General features: G+C 35.2%; 1 protein-coding gene across 1 annotated transcript in view; it reads left to right on the top strand.

The window, feature by feature from the left end:
* The window catches only part of cpe (carboxypeptidase E), a 43,464-nt gene that overhangs the window by 5,460 nt on the left and 18,493 nt on the right, over positions 1 to 19,511 (top strand). The window contains 1 exon segment of the mRNA NM_214810.2: positions 18,759 to 18,955. Coding sequence (NP_999975.1) covers positions 18,759 to 18,955 — 197 coding nt within the window.

Here is a 19,511-nt window from a genome sequence, read left to right as displayed (position 1 = left end):
ATATGCCTTTTTTTTTCAATGTTTGATGTTGAACAAAGAGTAGCTCCTCCTCTTTAAAAAAAACAGCCAATACTCAGATTCAGATACTTGTCAGATACTTGAGAGCATTTGATTAGTTATGATGTGATGAGAAACTGTAGTGTGAGTTAATGTAAGTAAAACCATTGGTCCATTTGGGCGAAAGTGACTGAAACTACAAGCTTTACATGTTTGTATCAGTTCTATATCTTCTAAATGTGAATTTGTCACTGTTTTGGGGCACACTAGCTTGTAAAAATCCCAAAAACAAACAACTAGTGATGGGAAGTTCGGATCATTTTAGACTCAGATCTTTGAGTCTCGTTCAATGGGATGAATGAATCATTTTTCGAGTCATTTTGTTCATTTGGTTCAACTTGCCAAAATATTTTTAAAATGTTACAAATTGCTTCCAAACACATCTATAACTTGCCCAAAAGGTTCATCACATGATCAATAAGTCATATATAGAATACTATAAGAAGGAGAAAATAAAAATTCAAAGTTTACCTGCTCTTTTGTCTATGAAGGTATTGTTTTCTCTTTTTATTCAGCTCACCTCGTCATGTCTTTAAATGTCAGTGATTCGTTTACGTTACACTGACAGTCACATATAATCTTAAGCAATGTACACAGTCTGAGTCGATAGGAGCCATGATAATTAGTTCACCTTTCAATTCAATTCTTTTTCCGGCTCTAAACGCATATGATTGTCTTCTGCCTTTCTGCGATGAACGACTCAAAAGACTTGAAATGAATGATACCACCTTCACAAATGTGCGCACGCGCAGATGAACGGATCACTCCCTGAGGACTCGTAGTTCCCGAGTCATGTTGAAGATTCGTTCAAAATGAATGAATCGTTCATGAACGACCCATCACTACAAACAATACCGATACTAACATCTAAAAAACATTATTTTATTTCAATGGGACCTTCAACTAATTGTAGCTAGTTTCACCACATGGTACAGTGATACAATCATTTCTGTAAAATATTAATTTACTGTAGTTATTACTGCTCATTGTCAGCTGTACTCCCTGCACACATGAACAACTCATAGTACCTCTAGTACTGACACATTGTGTTTACTGTATATGTTGACTAAGCAAAGCTGAATCACAGTCTTGATGTGGAGTTCTGTAGGTTTATGTGTGTGTATGAAGGGCCAAGTGTGTGTTTTCCTCTGTGTTTTTTTGTGTATGAAGGAGGGGGAGCCGTTATCCTAAAGGTAGGGCCCCTGTTCCTGAAATAGTATGGTTGGCTCTCCTCATCTGTGCTTGCGTAGATATGACTCATTGCATTGAGTCTTTTATTGCTACCAGATGAGTTTCCAGCACCACCCACACCCTGTAGCTCTGGGCAACCAGCTGCACCTCAGAGAGAGGGAGAGAGACAGAGAAATATCAAAGAGAGGCCCTGTCGCCAATCTAGAAACCTGATTTGATTCTGGATTCAAATCTCGGTTTTATAGAATAAATATAGATTTCATTCATATGTAACTGTTTCAGATGCATGAACAAGTTATCATAATATGAAATATAGATTTTCAAATTGAGATCTTATTATATATATATATATATATATATATATATATATATAATATCACCTGTCACAATCATCATCATTTAATTATTGCAAAATACCTAGACATGCCCTCAATTATTTTTAATGAGGCACTATCCGTACACTCACTGGCCACTTTATTAGGTACACCTTATTAATACCAGGTTGCTACCTTACTTCCTGTTACCTTAATCCTTTATGGTATAGATTCAACAAGGTACTGGAAATATTCAAAGATTTTAGTCTATACTGACATGATAGCATCCTGCACTTGCTGCAGATTTGTTGGCTGCACATCCCAATGGTGCTCTATTAAATTGAGCTCTGGTGACTGTGGAGGCCATTTGAGTGCAGTGAACTCATTATCATGTTCAAGAAACCAGTCTGAGATGATTCATGCTTTATGACATGGCGCGTTATCCTGCTGGAAGTAGCCATTAGAAGATGTGTACACTGTGGTCATAAAGGGATGGACATGGTCTGCAACAATACTCAGGTAGGCTGTGGCATTGACATGATGCTCAACAAAAACCAATGGGCCCAAAGTGTGTCATATAAATATCCGCCACACCATTACACCACCACCAGCCTGAACCGTTAATACAAGGCAGGATGGATCCATGTTTTCATGTTGTTGACGCCAAATTCTGACCCTACTATCTAAATGTCACAGCAGAAATCGAGACTCATCACACCAGGCAACGTTTATCTAATTTTCTATTGTCCCATTTAGGTGAGCCTGTGCGAATTGTAGCCTCAGTTTCCTGTTCTTAGCTGACAGGATTGGCATCCGGTGTGGTCTTATGCTGCTGTAGCCCAGCCGCCTCAAGGTTGGATGGGTTGCTCATTCAGATATGCTCTTCTGCATACCTCAGTTGTAACTAGTGGTTATTTGAGTTACTGTTGCCTTTCTATCAGCTCGAAGCAGTCGCCGCTGTGCCGTGACATTTGCTCAGTAAAGTTGTAGGTGATCTTTGAAAGGTGTTTTTTGTTTGTTTGTTTTAATATCCTGATTCCTGTGTCATAATATTTATTAGAATAAATAACCCTAACCTAAATAGCCGAGTCCGTCCCGTTTTAGGGTCTCCTTAAAACATTTCTGAAGTGTTGTGAGAAAATACAGTGTGTTTTTTGTAAAAAGTTTGTTCTGTCAGAAGATGCAGCGCATTTTTAAAAATGTGTTCGCGTTGTAATGATTTGCAATATGTGTGCTGTCAAACGGATGAAGATTTTTCTCAATTTGCTGACGTTTTCTGTAATTGCACATGCTTTCTTACATTGCAGCGTGTTAAGCTCTCGGCCACTGTAGAAATCAGTTAATTTATGTTCCAGTTTATTGATGTAGCACAGTGGTCCTGCAAGACATGACATTTCATTCCACGAAGTCAATGCTTTTACGTTTAGTCTTTAATATTATTAATGGCGTAAACATTGTATCATTAGGCTGTCGTTAGGCCTGTCATGATATCTGTTTTTTTTGTATGATATATTGCATTTAAATATATATTGCGATAAATTAAATATTATATAATTTTTATAAGATGATATCATATAATATCCTATAGATAATATCGTCGCATGATATATAAAAAATATAAAAATATTTGTGAAATAGTTGGCATTTTATTTCGCTATGGTGACCGCTGAAATAGAAACTAAGCTGAAGGAAAATGAATGAATATGAAAATGCATTAATGTAAACGACCCCTTTAACAATTCATAGAAGCTGACACTTTTTTAAAAGTATTAATTAAAAAGCAAGTGCTGTTATTGAGTGTTACGGCGGGGCAGAAATAGCTGTTGTCCTGGAGACAGATCAGCTTAGCATCATGAGCCACGCGCTTCGCTGTGTTCAGTCAGATGAGGAAGAGGATGAGTGGAAGAATTAGAGCTCAGAAACAGGCCATCTGCTCTGCTAAGTGAACATGTGACCACACCTACAGTATATCAGATGCACACATTCACGCATTACTGTAGCTTGTCGAATACAAACAAGTGATAAGATCTGGCCTTTTCACTGCTTCCTTTGATTGGCGGAATCTTAAGCTTTTTAGACTATATAGAGTATAGATTTTTGATTATATTTTATTCAAATATACTTTATATAAATATAGGTAAACATTAGTGCATATGCCACTAATGTATTTTGGCATTCAATTAATTTTTTTATAAAATGGGATAAATTTCAAGGTTTCAGAATGCTGCCCACAAATACTAATTAATTGAAATGTAAAGCCTTTATATATTGGCAAATCTTTGATTAAACAAATAAATATTTAGGGTGTTTTCACACCTGCTTTATTTAGTTTGGTTGAGTTGCACTAGAGTTCGTTTTCCTTCTTGGTGTGGTTCATTTGGGCAGGTGTGAATGTATCAATAGCACTAGAATGCACACCAAAAGCGGACCAAAAAAGTGTTTCAAGACCTTCTTGAAGAGGTGGTCTCCCTGGAGCAGTTTGTTTCTAGTGAAAACATGATCCAAACTAAAACAAACCCAACCGCAAAAAGTACTGGGTTTTTCTAATCCAGCTGCTGTAGTCAAATGCTCAGTCCCATCTTATGAGGTGTGGAGGAAAAATATTTGTTGGTTTACCATCAATTTTAAAAGGAAAGCGAGGGAAAAACATGACCTGATGGATCGTTGGTAATATGTCTGGAAGATGATAATGTCGCAAAATTAATTCAAAACATCCTCCTAAAGTGAATTGCGATGCGCCTTCGCCGTTTGCAATGCATTAAAACATTGTTTTCCAGCTGCAGCCGTGCTTTATTCTCGAAATGTATAATTTTTTCTAAATTGAGGTATACAGTCTAAATAGGATGCAATCTGCCAGGGGTGCATTTCTAAAAACCATCGTTAGCCAACTACGGTCGCAAGTTCCGTCTTTACAAACATAGTTTGTTGATTCGAATATAATTTGCACAAAGAAATTATGGCGTTCTTCTCTGAAGAAGTTGTTACTCCACCCTGTTTAGAGCATCATTATGGGCGTTTTCTGTTATAACTAACATGGTTCAAACGATGGATCTGCGAAAGAGGAACTACGAGTTTTGGGAATCACTCGTGACTATGTCGTTCTTTTCCCAAACAATGCATCGTACTATTAGTTTAGCCGTGAGTTACGTCGTTGTTTGGGAAACACACCCCTGTGCTGTCGTCCCTTCACAGTAAAAAGCAACATTTTGTGTCTGCCGATTTGTTTACTTGTGGGAATTTCATTGGCATTTTCCTGCACATTAATTCTGACCAATCGGAAAGCAGTTTAGGAAATACAGTCAATAACATCTGGCTAATAAGTGATGTTGATTTTGTCACATGACTGCATTTTCGTTCTTTTCAACTGGGTTATACCAAAGCAATCAGTGTGGCGTGAAAAGGACCCAAAAACGGCAGAAAAATGCTACAATGTATTATTTGTTGCGCTTGCTCACGACCAAATGAACTGAACCACAGATGTGAAAGCACATTTAAACTAATACATTTTGTAATGTTAGTATAATTCTTGTATTCTGTTTTACATTTTATTTCTCAGTACTGGGTTGTGGCTGGAAGGGCATCCGCTACACAAAACATATGCCAGAATAGTTTGCGGTTCATTTGGCTGTGGCGACGCCTAAAAAAAATAAGAAACTAAAATGAATGAATGTTTTATATTTTACTAAGTACAGTTCAGAATACCTTAATTGTTTTATTTTTGTATAAATATATCTGAATAATTATCAAAATTAATACTCTGAATAATAATACAACTTTTGTTTAGTTTGGGACATATAAGCATAAAATATTATGAAATATTTTAAACATGGATATTAAAAATCAGCTTCTATTCTTGGAAATGTTCTTATTAATTCTTCAGTATCTGTACATTTTCATGCTGGACTGAACATTTACTTATTGTCTGAAAAATGAAGAGCATGACTAAAGCAAGGGGAGCTCTCTTTTAGCGGCTGTGGTTTTTGCATGAGGGGTGTGAACAAAGTGGTATCTTCCACTAAGCCAAAGTTCATTAATAATACATCCTAGAGGGATTCCACATCTGTTTTCATCTCTTGCCTTCACTTTTTTTCCAATCCATAATCTGTTCTAGTTTGGAGCGTTCTATATGATATCACTATCTCCTCAATTCTTCCATCTATAGCTCTGCTGTGAGATTGTTGTTTAGATTGTGTCTAATGTCATCCACGGACCATTTAGGAAATATGAGTGTGTTTCCAGTGAAGAAGTGTGCTGAATCAATTATCCTGAATGAATGGTCTCCTTTGGTCAACATAGGCTGGAAACCTGCATGTGTCTGACGTGACTGCCTGTGTTTGTCCATGTCTTATGACGTCAAGAAAGCACATTTCCTGACTCTGAAACTGATGGATTCATGGATGGATAGTTTTTGTAGATCTTGCTGTACGATATAGGAAAATAAATTGCTGGGTTCCATGCAATCAATTAGTGTTGGGAAAACATGAAGGAATTAGGTTCCTCTAAAATTAAAGATTTGTGTTGCCTCTGCTCATTTTAGTTGGAACAAGCAGCAAAACTATTTTTTTGGATGTTTTGCCAGAATACTTGAGTAGCTGTATTTGGAAACCGTTTATCATTTTAGATTGATTGGCTTGATCCTTTTACACTGAAATAATACATGCATTGAAACAACTTTAGAAAAAATACTGTAATTTGTTACAAAGATTTTTTTGTTTTTCTAAATAATTTTGCTTTGGTTTAAGCTTTAAATTTTAATCTAATCTAAGTAAAAATATTTATTGTGATCAAGAAAAAAATTTACATTAACACAAAGTAAAAACTTTTTTCTTTTTGCAGATTTTTATTATGGATTTTTTTTTTTAACTTTAGATTGAAGTAAAGATTTGTTTGGAGCAACCTACACTGTAAAAAATTATATAATCACTTAGTCCTGACTGCATATGTTTTTAGGTCATTGTAACTTATTAAACTAAGTTAAGGTTGTTCAAACTTAATTTTATAAGTAATGCAAGCAGTTTTAAGTCAGTTTAACATAAAATAAGTTCAAAAGACACCTAAGGTTTATTGATTCAGCTTAAAAATGAAAGGCAACCAGGATTTTTTTACAGTATAAACTCAAAAATAACTCACTGCTTTTTAAACTACTTATTTACAGTTAGTTGAAACAACACAATTCTTAAGGTTTTTTTGGGGACAACTTAATTGTTTTATGTCTTACCCACTTAAATGTGTAAAAACAATTAAGTTAACTTACTCAATTTGTATTGAGAAAACATGAATAAATTGTGTGGAACCCAATATTTTTTACAGTGTAAAAGATACTGTAATTTGTGACCCCTAAACCCCTAAAAATTACTTTACCTCAAATTATAGTTTTGAGTAAACTGAAAAATGTCATTTATTTTTTCAAAATATTATCAAATTATCAAAATATTTAATATCCCCAAGGAAGAAAAAAAAACATTGTCTCAAAGGTAAAATATTGGTATTGTAGGCAATTAATATAATTACTTTGAATCAAATTAAACTCAAAATCCAATTACTTTAGACTAAACTATAATAAATACAGATCATTTTAGGCTACTCTTCTTGCTGGAGGAGCACATCAAGGTAAAATATAACACAATAGAAAGGAAGCTAACAGTGCTATGTGGTTTCCCGGAGTCTAATTTACATGCAGTAACAAAAATAAAATGATCAAATAACACGTCATTGTAAATAATGAAATAAATTTGGAACTGTGTTGTTGGTCACCACAGTTCTATTACATCTGTGACTATTACAGATGCACATATTGTGATGCTGAAATGATACAGTTGAAGTTAAATATTCCCCAAATTGTGCTAAACAGAGTAAGGAATTTTTCACCGTACTTCTTATAATGTTTTTTCTTCTGGAGAAAGTCTTATTTGTTTTAGTTCGGCTAAAATAAAAGCAGTTTTTAATTAAAAAAAAAAAAAGTTTTATTTCGATATTAATAGTCCCCTTAAGCAATACTTTTTTTCCTCGATTGTCTACAGAACAAACCATCATTATACAATGATTTATTAGAAATGAGTTATTAAAACTATTATGTTTAGAAATGTGTTGAAAAAATTAATCTTTCCTTTAAACATATATTGTGCAGATCTAGTAGAAATGAGTCTTTATGAAACAGAGCTAAATGTACAATTCATGTTTGAGGTTACAGAAGGGAGTCTTTCCTGTTATGTAAGGTGATAATAATACGATTTTCTTTGTTATCATGTGGTCAGTTGAGGATCAGGAGGATTATAATAAAATCCTTCTCCGTGATGAAGATGAAACAGCAGTTTCTGCTTTCTATGACTCTGCATTTCTCATCTTTGGACTCTCTGTTTTCTCAGTCTGTGGCTCTCAGACCAAAAAACCCAATCTGAAGCAGCAGCTTGATGACTTCCAGTAAACACAATGTTGTGCTGGCGTGTGGCTGTTTTTCATTAGAAAGTCTTTAGGGATAAAAAATATTGTCCAAATCAAATGAGGAGGAAGGAAATGAACTACAAACTCATAAATGCTGATAGAATTAATGTTTGATAATGTAGCTCCTGCTCCGATTGCCTCTCTACTGATATACTAATTGTAGTTATGAATAGTTAACTTTATGTAAGAATTTCCATAAATAAATTACTTTTTTATTGTCAATTTGTGAACTGCGTGTAATAAAAAGTGACAAACAAGACCTTTTCCTGTTTATTAAAGCCTGTAGGCTGATTTATATTTGAGGTTTATGAAGATGTGATGGTTAAAGTCTAAGATAATGATGAATGAGTTAGTCTAATGTGTCATGCAAAGAAAGGGGTTCATTCAAACTATAGTCAGACATTGATATAAGTCGATATTTAATAATTCATCACATGGTGATAGTGAATATGCACCATATTTTCTATTTTTGTGAGCACTTCAAAATGCTTTGAATAGTTATTTATTATTTAAACCTTTTGAGTACTTTGAGTAGATTGTATTTGCAGTGGTGTTAATAACAGCGAGAAAATACTTGGGGATTAAATGTTTAGCTAATAGTTCAAACATGAACATTTTCACATGTTAATCTGACCTACATGATGAATTATTGATTGACATTTTCTCATTTTTGATTTTTATACATTAACAAGCGTTTACTAATGAGACTTTTTCTAGTGTTGCGTGTTAGACCTTTATAATCATTTTGCAATTAAATTTGTCTGAAACATTTGTTTGCCTTTAAACAAATATAAGCAATGCACTATTTGATCTTTGTATAGGCTACCTGTTAAAATAACCATTGTTTGTGTTGTCATTACATGATCTGGTGAAAGTAAATCAAATGATGTTTTGATGTACATGCCGGCATTTATTCAGTAAATGTGTCTATTTGTGTTTTAAATACAAATGACAATACAAATTAAATATTGAGCGATGTAAGCAGTAAAATATTGTCACGTTAATTCCATCCCCTAACCTCTTATTTATTAACTCAATTAACAAAACAAAAATAAATAAATAAATGCCAACTTAAGTATTATAAACACATAACATCAGTGAATAACTGGATACAGAAGGGAAAAAAATCATAATAATAATTAAATAATAATATTAAAAAGCTTCTAATAAAATGTTAAGTGTTACAGGTTGCCAGCACCAGGTGTAATAAGCAGGCCTTTGATACAGTCAAGAAAAGGATCTCAAGTCTTATAAAAGGAATCTAATAAGCCGGAGAGTAAGCATCTTAGCTTTTAAAGTCTGATAGAGAAAAAAATATCCTGTATTCAGTGGCCACTTGTTATATGTAGGGGGAAAGTGTGTTTCCACTTTTGAAGGATGGCACGTCTGGCTAAAATTGTCTTAAAAAGCAACAAGCTTGCTGTCACAGACTATCAAATCAGGTCCAAGGGATACTCCAAAGAGGGTTAGAAGGCTATATTGATTTTTAAGGCTTTATTAAATATATTAAAAACACCTGATCCCGGATACTGTACATTTTTTATGCACATTTTTAAAATTTATGAGCGTCTTTTCATTCCCATTAAGTATTTTTTATGCGCAAATCCAAAATGCGCATAGAAATGGGTGAATGGCAACATAGCTAATGATAAAAGCTTCAGCAATTAAATTCAACAAGAAAATGTGACTGTCATAAGCTTAATTTTTTATAGCCAGATCTGTATATAATCCTATACTCTGTAATTAAAACGAATTTACCGCATCTGTTGAGATGATGACACTGAACTGCAGAAAACTGCATTTTCAGTCTTATAAGACTGAAATATTACCTAACTATTAATGTTAAGGGTGCGGTGTTAAATGTACGGTGACACAGTGGGTACTGTGATCGCCTCACAGCAAGATGGTCTGCGGTTCGAGCCCTGGCTGGGTCAGTTGACATTTTTGTGTGGAGTTTGCTAGCATGCGTTTCCTCTGGGTGCTCCAGTTTCCCCCACAGTCCAAAGATGTGCTATAGGTGAATTGGTTAAGCTAAATTGGCCATAGTGTATGAGTGTGAATGCTGGATAAGTTGGCAGTTCATTCCACTGTGGCGACCCCTGATGAATTAAGGGACTAAGCCGAAAATAATATGAATGAATGAATATTAATGATTATTAAAGTGATCACTTATTAATAATAAACAAACATCAGCAGCTCATTGTTTTGGGATCGATAAAAGGTATTTTTGCATATCATATTGGCTGTGCACACATTTAAAAAATTAATATTTAAAAGAAAATATATATTAAAAAAAGAAATATGAAATGTTAGAAATCACCGTCAAAACAATTGGATTCAATTAAAAGCATTTATTTTAAATATTACAGGACTTTTATAGAATGAAACAAATATTAACATTTACCCAGTAAACCAAATAATACCCTTTCTAAGTGGTCTCCTAATTATTTCCATACATTTTTTACATATTTGTCATCAAACAAATCAGCTTAACAAATATTATACATACAAAGTTAAGGCTAATTTGCTCCATGAACACATGAGATTAATCGTTATTTAGTATAATTTATCAACAGTCCTAATATATACATTTATTTCACTGTGAGATGCAATAAACAGCCTACATGCTGAAGGAATTAGAGCCTGTTTACAAGTGAATTATTATTTCAAGACCTTTATTTTAGGCAAGTAATTGCGGGATCCACTTTTAATTTAAACCAAAGTGACACTTAAGTTACATTTAGATACTGTTAAGTGTCTATAATTTGTCTTAAAGCATCCATGAAGGCTATGTTGAGGAAATCTCCTAAATGAGGTTGGCAGATGTTGTATAAGAGTTCTCATCTTTCTATTGATGAGTATAAATATATATTTCTTTGTTACGCAGAGAAAAAAAGAGGAATGAAGAGATGTGGAGTGACATAAGGACAGGAGAAATATGATGCTGTTATTGTACGTGAGGAATGGTGTTGATGTTACTGGATATGTTGAGAGAGAGAGAGTTTGGTGTATGCTGTGTGGCTTTGAAATGTGTTATTTTACCCGTTTTGTTTGTCGCGTTCACTGATAGATTAGCAGTTTTCAGCTCATCTGAACAGCAGATGAGGAAGTCAGTGCTGCGCTCAGAACAGATTTGCTTTATTTCGTAAAGACTCAAAAATATATAACTTTATGAGAAAGGGGATGTTTGCTCTTTGCTGGTCTGTGTGGGATTTCACACTTTTTTGTGTTGATCTGTGACACCTGTCAGGTAGATTTATAGCTAAAATCTAATTTTGATGAGATATTCAAAGAATTGATTTAAAGGAGTGGTCCACTACGATATCATATTTTAAACTTTAGTTGATGTGTAATGTAGCTGTGTGAACATAAACATCAAACATCAAGTTCAATGCAAAGGGAGACCTTGGTTTTACAGAGTTAGCTTAGCAAAGCCTACAGTGAATGATGTTTGGGAACTACAAAAAAATACATCCGGGCAAGAGAGATCACAATCGCTTCAGCTCAAGCACATTCACCACACACATACAACCCATGCAGCAAAGGGGCATGGCTGTAGAGGTGCTGTAATGTTATAGACAGAGACAGCTAAAATGCCTTTTAAACTCTGCTACTTCCACAGAGCTTGTTCTGTTTCTGTATTCGGGCTTCCAAAGGACATGACACAAAGAAAGAAGTGCTTACACCCTGAAAACCCTAATAAGTTAGCTGAATGAAATGAATTGAGTAAACTTATTGCCTCAATTTAATTGAGTAACGGAGTCCCCTAAAACTTGCATATTTAAGTTTATTTAACTTGCTGTTTTGGTATATTATACTTTAATTGTTCAGTTCAGTTTGTGTGTCTGTAATTATATACCATGAAATATGAAAGAAAAATAAGTAGCCATTTATTCCCATTATGGTAAATAATTAAACATAAAGCTCTGTTTCTGATAAATAAAGACCTTTACTAAAAGGTTGCATGTATTAGAATTTTACAGTCAAGATTACATTAAACTACCTATTTTTTTCAAAGGATTAATTGTGATTTTGAGCTTACTATACATGAAATCTTAAGTTTATGCATGTTCATTGTATATAAGTTAAATTAACTTATTATATTTTTAGGTGACAGGACCAAAATGCAAAATTTTATGTAATGTTCCGTTATTTTTACTTGATTGTTTAAGTAAAAACAACATTAGAGTTTACAGTGAGTTAAATTTTAATTATGTTCCAGAGAATTATAAAAAAGATATAACTAGCATTTGACAAAGGTCAGCTTCTAGAATCTCTTCCAGTTTAGTGCTGGATTTGGCTAAAATTGGATTGTGACTCACAACCTGTAAGTATTTTCATTTGATAAAATAGATCTATTTCAAGCACAGCCTCTAGCGTTAACAGTAAGTTGTAGCAAGGACGTAAACAAGGATGTAAACAATGAAAAATGCTTTTTGGTACCAGTAACAATTTAGCTGCAAATGTATATTTATCAGTAGGGGCGGACTGCGACAGCATTTTTTCCCGGGAAAAGGTACTGCTATTCAGACCGCATCTGATGCGATCAAGAAAATGAAGAGCGAGGGGTGGACTGGGGGCGGTGTCAGATTTTATTTTGGAGAGCAGGCGTGAGGTTCAGATATGTCCTCTTCATTTTCTGACTGATTCAGGCTCACACTGACTACACTGGCTGACACTATTTTTACACAGCAGAGGCACAGCGCATGCTAGTAGAGGCGTGACTCGATGTGGTGATTTCTTGTTGACGTGGAGTCGATCAGTGAATCACAGCACATCATGTTAGCTGACCAATCAGAGCCTCTTGAGGGCGGGCTTTCGGAGGAACTAGGAAATATGACAGTCATTTTCATGTTAGCTGTGCAGCTGTATATAATCAAAGTAAGATATATGAAAAAATAACATGGTTTTCATGGTAGCGAGTTTGAACCAATCTGGGCATGGAGGAGGGACAATGCATCAATGTATAATGTCTGGTTTGTCCGGAGACACAGTGACGAGCGTTTCTTTGTCAAATCAGCGTTGTCAAATTTTGATGACGTAACCGCACTGATTCCGGAGCCTCTGCGAATGTTATGTGATACAGCACTGGAAAGCTGAGATTCTCTTCTTTATGCCAATCTTTGAATTGTATGAATCGGATTAGCGGATCAAAAGTTATTAAACATTTAAGAGCAATACTTATTTTTAGCCGCGGGCGGCTGTCTCGGTCTTTAAGGGTTAAAACCGTTGATATGCAATTGTTCATGGTATGATAATCGTGCACGTTCAAATCGTGGTAGACCGTCATACCGGTATATTGTTACAACCCTAGTCAGAATATATGTTTTTTTGGTCTGTGTACCACTGCCAGTTTAACCAATTATATATTCAGCACCCTTGGTTCCCTTGGCAGAAAACACATAATATAAATGTGTTAAAACGTAGACATTAGCTGAGAAGCTTACAGTGTAAGGCTTGATCATCAGTCATGCTTGCTTTTGTTTATGTCATCAGAATGACAACCTGCATGTTTGTCATTGTCGAAGGGGTGGGGTTAAAAAAACCCTATCCGGTTTTTTGAATTTAGACTGCAATGCCTAGTTTAACCACTAGGTCAGTTCTACATATTGTACAGCACATTTAAGACATTTATGTCTTTATTTTCTTTATTTATTTATTATTCTTTTTTACAGGCTAATGTATATTTTGTTTTGGTTTTATTTAACTACAATATCCCTGCATACATTCATTCATTTATTCATTTTCCTTTTGCATAGTCCCTTATTTATCAAGGTTCACCACAGCAGAATGAACCATCAACTATACCAGCATATGTTTCATGCAGCGGATGCCCCTCTAGCCACAACTCAGTACTGGGAAACTCTTGCATACCTACATGCATATGTCTTTGCTGTGGAGGAAACCAGAGCACAAACATGGGGAGAACATGCAAACTCCAAACAGAAATGCCAACTGGCTTAGCTGGAAATCGAACCAGAGACTTTCTTGCTGTCAGACGGCAGTGCTAACCACTGAGCCACCGTGCTGTCCTCTTATAGCACATCCTATCCAAATAAAAAAAAAATCAAAAGAGAAACACCTTCATTTTCTCATTCTTTCTCTCTCTTTTATTCTCTCGCACTCACACACACACACACACATTCAGAAGCACATTTCCTGTGGACAGGCCTGGGAATACTTTGCTTTGACTTAAACATCTGTGAAAGAGTTTGGCAGTAATTTCATTTTGAAGTAATTGCAGCTTCAAAGGCTGCTTGTAAATGTGACATGGACACACGTCCTTATTTAAGAGCCTGAACACACACACACACACACACACACACACACACACACCCACTGTGGATAGTCCACACATGCAGCTCTTTGATTGTGAGATGTTGAATATTTAGATGTTCAGGGGAGGCAATGAAATAGACGGCTATAAAAAGGCCAGAGCCTGCAAGAACCCCTGCTGAATAAAACTGCGCTTCCATCTGCTTCCAATCTGTGTGTGCAGGGCAAATAAATGTGCATTCAGTACTGTAAGCCTTTGTTTTCTTGTTGGATTTTCTAAACTGGTTTGACCAATCTCTTTCAGAGCACACATCCTGTATAAAGTGCTTATATATTGTGCATAATTGCAGGTAAACATGGTCACATCAAAACATGTAGTCAGTATTGCGGGATTATTTGCATGATTTTGTACTGCAGTTCTTAGAAGCTTGAGTTTTTAAGAGTAACAGTGGAAAATGTTGACTGTCCTTTCCTGGCCTCTAAAGATTTGTGCTTTTGTTACCTGAGGGATGTGTGTGTGTTGGTGCTGGTGTTTGCGCATGAATATGTTAGGGAGGGTTTAAATGGGTCAGGTCATTGTGTGGAAGCAGAGAGGATTCTGGAAAGCTCTAAGGACATTACCTGAGCATGTTTTTATTGGGTTGCAGTTTTAAATTTAATATTGTTTGAAAAAAAAAAAATATATATATATATATATATATATATATATATATATTTTTTTGTGAGACAGGTAGACAAAACATTGGACAAATGTATATTTGGTATGTTTTAGAAATGCACTACATGTTAAAAAAATGCTAGGTTGTTTCAGGTTGTTACAAAACCTAGATTTTTAATGCCAAGATACTGTTACACTAAGCATAGTGACATAAATATTGAACATTAAAAACTTCTATTTACATATACACAATGCAATTCTTTTTCAAATATATCCCAAGTGCACATTTTCAAACATAGTATTATAATAACTAATTTCTAATAATTAATTTCTTTTGCCTTTGTCATGATGACGTACATCTTCAAGTGCAATTTAAGGCTTAACTAGGTTAATGAAGTATGTGCACACAGACTTTTTCAATTCAGTCTTTCCATTATAAAATTGCCACGTTTATGGTCTGATATCTTTGAAAATCAGTGATCTTCACCGCCTGATAGATATACCATAAAAAGTGGGTCTCAGACTGGACAAAAAGCACTGCATTACATTCCATTTCCCCCCACCATGTCTTTAAAATATGATTGTTTATTTTACCCCAGTATTTTCAATGGAGTTTCTGTGATCCTGTTTCTGTGATCCTGTTTCTGTGTCTTTCATTTTGTTTTACGCTTGAACAACTAAATGAATGATTAAGTGTATTTAACTGAATGCATTGTAATTACATTACAACATCAATGCTGTAAAAGAAACCCTATGAAATTGAAAACAGTCACATTAAGCATTCACCGGAAGTTTATAATTGGCTGAAAAACACTAGCTGGGCATATACTCCATTAGGCTAACTAGGCAAGTAAAAATAAATCCCTAAAGGGCTAATAATATTGACCTTAGCAGTATTTACAATTCAGTCAAGAACATTCATTCATTTTCTTTTTAACTTAGACCTTTTATTAATATGGGGTCGCCACAGCGGAATGAACCACCAACTTATCCAGCATATATTTTAAGCAGCGGATGCCCTTCCAGCTGCAACCCATTACTGAGAAACATCCATACACACTCATTCACACTTATACACTACAGACATACATTAGCCTACCCAATTCACCTGTACCGCATGTCTTTATACTTGTTGGGGAAACCGAAGCACCCGGAGGAAAAACCATGCGAACAAGGGGAGAACATAAAAACTCCAAACGCAATCATCCGAGGCTTGAACCAGCGACCTTCTTGCTGTGAGGCAAAAGTGCTACCCACTGTGCTGCCCAGTCAAGAACAGAGATTTTCATTTTAAAGGTCCCATGAAGTGCTTTGAAATGTGCATTTGTATTCGATGTATGATGTCATTTCAACTGAAACATAAAGAGAGGGTGGGACATAGAGTAGCTCCTCCCCCTTTTTAGAGTTTTATCACAGCTCTGCTGGTGAAAGTGTTTGAGCTCAAGAGCATCAAATAAAAAGCAAATGAGAAGCATCTTGAAGGGGACGGGGGATGTCAGATAGTAGAAAGCATTTGATTGTAGGGATGTCCAGATCCCATGATCGGAAATCAGGCCTGATCACGTGGTTTCAGACTCGATTGTAATCGCATGTTACCTCCTGATCAGGATATATACTGTATATATAGCGTTACGGTGGCGCAGTGGGTAGCACGTTCGCCTCACAGCAAGAAGGTCACTGGTTAGAGCCTCGGCTGGGTCAGTTGGCATTTATATGTGGAGTTTGCATGTTCTTCCCGTCTTCGCGTGGGTTTCCTTCGGGTGCTCCAGTTTCCCCCCCCAGTCCAAAGACATGCTGTTCAGGTGAATTATGTATGCTAAAATTGAGGATTGGGTATAAGGGGGTATGAGTGTTTCCCAGTGATGGCTTGCGGCTGGAAGGCCATTCACTGTGTAAAGCATATGCTGGAGAAGTTGGCGGTTCATTCCACTGTGGCGACCCCAGATTAATAAAGGGGATTAAGCTGAAAAGAAAATGAATGAATGAATATATAGACTATAGCTTTATGAAAATATTACTGCAGCTGCACTCTTTACAAACATTTACAGACATGTGTATCTAAAAACATCTGAAAAGTCATGCTTGCTCTCTCTAATTAATTCTCCATCTGTTCAGTCCATCCATTATGGATGTTATGCAGATTAATGGTGTTTGTGTGTGGTTATCTTGACATCTGGCTAGGTGTTCTTGGAGCAGTAATTCTCAGTTAATCCATAACCTCCATAAGAATCACTCAGCGCTCTCTATAAACAAGAGGAGATCAAGGCCATTACTGTACACACATAATAGCTCATGTGTGGAAACAAAGGGGCTGCTGTACAATAATTCATATAAAATCAAAAGTAAATAAAAACTACTTACCTTAGTTTTACTTAATTAGTTCGACCTCCTTGGGTAATAATTCATAACCATTTAAATTAAATAATTTTACTCATTGTGGAATAAGACATGTCTGAGTGTGTTTGTGTGCAGTTGATGTACTGTATAGACAGTTGAAGTCAAAAATATTAGTCCCCTTTGATTTTTTTTTTATATTTCCCAAGAGAAAACACATTTTCACAGTATGTCTGCTAATATTTTTTATTCTGGAGAAAGTCTTATTTGTTTTATTTCAGCTAGAATAAAATCAGTTTTTAATTTATTTAAAAACCTTTTTAAGGTCAAAATTATTAGCCCCTTTAATCTATAATTTATTTCTCCGTCAAACAGAAATTGGGAAAAAAATAAACAGGGGGGTCTAATAATTCTGACTTCAACTGTATATCCACTGTTTAACATCACTTGAACTTTGTACTCTGCAGTCTTTTAACAATTTCCATATGATTGTAAACATATTTCATGGATTGTTATTTTGTTTGATCTTTTTAATTAACATATTTTTTTTGTAAATTTAATTTAAGTCTTGAGTATTTTATTTAAAGTAATAACAAAAAAACACATTTCAAAATTCCAAGATAGTATTATACAATGGATAGTGGCATAATTAATATTTAATTTCCACATATTATAAAACTTGTCACATATCATTTTAATGTATTATGTCAGCAATATTAAATTAGTAAATAATAATATTATGTATATTTTGAGAATATAGTATTTTGCACATATGATGGAACCTATACACTAAATGTGTTGCTTGTTTATTGACCTTTTTATATTTTATTTTTTAAAATACTTACAAGATAAAAGTATCATTTACTTGAAAGATATATATTTTATATGCCTAGACTTTATTGCCAAAACTAAAAAAAAATTATATTTACATTTTGCATTAAATATAATACAGAATTATGTATAAATTAGTTTAACTCATTTTTTCTTTCTCTGTTTCTTTGTTTCTCTGTTCATACTTAATCGAATCATTGCAATAAAATACACCATGAATCAAATGTATGCATTTATATATGTCTTTGACACCCCAGCAGCCCTTGGACATTAATATCACGTCAGATTGTTGTTGTACCCCAACGACATGGGATAATGAAATGAAAATCAGTTTTGATGTCAGATTCCAACATCAGGCCTACATCAATGTTCAATGTACAACCTAAAATCAACCAAATATCAACGTCTAATGACGTTACAGCTGGATGTTGTGTGGACCATACCACTATGACATCTATCAGACGTTAGATTTTGGTTCCCCTACCTGATGAATAAATGTCAGTATTTGACATCAATATGACGTTGGTTTAAGATGTTAGCTCAAATAGTACTATTTTTCCCAAAAGATGAAGCTTAAAAATATCCAGCAACGCATCAATTGCTAGTTTCTGTGTGCGTTAATGTAATGTGCGTGTGTTTTTTGTGTTTGTGTGCAGGTGAGCCGGAGTTTAAGTACATTGGAAACATGCACGGGAATGAGGCAGTGGGCAGAGAACTGCTCATCTATCTGGCTCAGTATCTCTGTAATGAATATCAGGAGGGCAACGACACCATCATTGACCTCATCCACTCCACACGCATACACATCATGCCCTCCATGAACCCCGACGGCTTTGAGAAGGCAGCTTCACAGGTAAACACACACAAATGTTGGGATTTCATATTTCTTAATGACTTTCCATAGATGTAACACAAAAAAAAATTGACCCCATACACACCATACACATACACATAGAATGCACTTATCACACTTTAAAAACGGCAAATGTTGCTCCATTACCATTTAAAGTTGAATCAAAATACCTTTACATGTCATAAGTTGCCGGTTTGAGTCCTGGCTGGGCCAGTTGGCATTTCTGTGTGGAGTTTGCATGTTCTCCCATATTCGCGTGGGTTTCCTTCAAATGCTCCGGTTTCATCCACAGTTTAAAGACATCCAATATACGCGAAACGGATAAACTAAATTGTCCATAGTGTCTGTGTGTGTGTGTGTGTGTGTGTATGAATAAGTGTAAAAGGGTGTTTCCCAACACTGGGTTGCAGCTGAAAAGGCATCTGCTGCGTAAAACATATGCTGGCCTGGAATAGTTGGTAGTTCATTCCGCTGTGGCGACCTCTGAAAGAGACTAAGCCTGTCATGGTTACCAGCAATCTAACCACTAGAGATCGCTGGAAAACATTCACACACA

Source organism: Danio rerio, chromosome 1 (assembly GCF_052040795.2).
Source record: "Danio rerio strain M-AB ecotype USA chromosome 1, GRCz13ab, whole genome shotgun sequence".
Classification (NCBI taxonomy): Eukaryota; Metazoa; Chordata; class Actinopteri; order Cypriniformes; family Danionidae; genus Danio; species Danio rerio.
The sequence above is the reverse complement of the archived record's forward strand: the minus strand, read 5'-3'. Positions and strand labels throughout refer to the sequence as shown.